This window comes from Cyprinodon variegatus, unplaced genomic scaffold (genome assembly GCF_000732505.1).
Source record: "Cyprinodon variegatus isolate N-32 unplaced genomic scaffold, C_variegatus-1.0 Scaffold867, whole genome shotgun sequence".
NCBI lineage: Eukaryota > Metazoa > Chordata > Actinopteri > Cyprinodontiformes > Cyprinodontidae > Cyprinodon > Cyprinodon variegatus.
This window is the reverse complement of record NW_015151320.1, coordinates 153,522-154,573: the sequence shown is the minus strand read 5'-3', so window position 1 is coordinate 154,573 and position 1,052 is coordinate 153,522. Positions and strand designations below refer to the sequence as shown.

At 54.4% G+C, this 1,052-nt stretch overlaps 1 protein-coding gene across 1 annotated transcript in view; it reads right to left on the bottom strand.

The window, feature by feature from the left end:
• Positions 1–260: 260 nt before the first annotated feature.
• kif19 (kinesin family member 19) overlaps positions 261–1,052 on the bottom strand; it is a 38,178-nt gene continuing 37,386 nt past the window's right edge. Inside the window, exons 16-17 of the mRNA XM_015397499.1 lie at positions 755–926; positions 261–678 (exon numbers count right to left, since the gene is read on the bottom strand). Coding sequence (XP_015252985.1) covers positions 557–678; positions 755–926 — 294 coding nt within the window. The 3' untranslated portion in view covers positions 261–556. The remainder of the gene's footprint in view (positions 679–754; positions 927–1,052) is intronic.

The following is a 1,052-nucleotide window of genomic DNA, read 5'->3' as shown; positions in this document are numbered from 1 at the left end:
TGGTTCCTAATGGCAGAAACTCTGGTGTAGTGCCGTCCACAATGCCTGGCACACCTTGGACACTATCCCAGACTCCATGCTGGACGCTAGTCTGTAGCTCTGTGTGACGGTCTGTCGGTTTGCACCCGAAGCCAAAACACGCAGCGCCACGGCCAGTCTTTGGGGAACACTCACGGGTGAACTGTGCGTCGTCCGGCATTGGATGAGGGGTTGTAGACGGCGAACAAGCTCATCAAACTGACACACGGACATCCACAATCCTAGGTAGTTGGTGATTGTCCCTCTTGCGTGGTGTTGTGGAATAACATAGCGCAGACCACGCTTCAAAATTGGGCATAAATCAAAAATATCTGCATCATAGATGCGACAAGCTAACTTTGACACACTGCTGCGGGAGGATAACCAGCCCTAAAGTCTCCTTCAAGTTGCTTCTCAGAACGGCAGATGTCTGGTATTGAACTCGAAGGGTTCAGCAGGATTTGGGGTCTTTTTGGGGGGATGAACACCCGGTGAAGGGTCAGACACCTGACAGATGGCCGCCTCTTCGTCTGCTTGCTCAGTGTCTGCGGCCACGCTGGGCTCCGGCGCCTGTGGTGGTGACGTAGAGAAGCGGGTGCCGCAGGTGAGGTCCCCTCTTCAGGTTATTCATGCTGGCCGTAGAAGACTCAGCGTTCGACCCTATGGAGACCGACGAGTTAAATAAACTGAGGAATGAAGGAAAGTCGCTTTCTACCCATGACAGACAGCTGCTTACCTGCTGGTGTGTGGCTGCTGTGGTGAGGCCTGACTTTGGCGATAGGAGGGACCCCTCTGTACTGGGGACGCAGCATGGGGGCCTGGGGTTGGCCGTTTATATGAAGATGAGGGTCCGACGTGCTGTCCAGAGGCCGGAACCTCTGAGCTGTGATGGCTTTGGTTGGAGGCAGCTGCAAGTGGGAGAAACGGGACGGTGTTAGAGATTCAGTCAGGAGTTACAAGCAGGGGAGAATTTACCATTAGGCAATACTAGGCAGTTGCCTAGGGCCCCAAGTTCCTGGGGGCCCCATAAAACT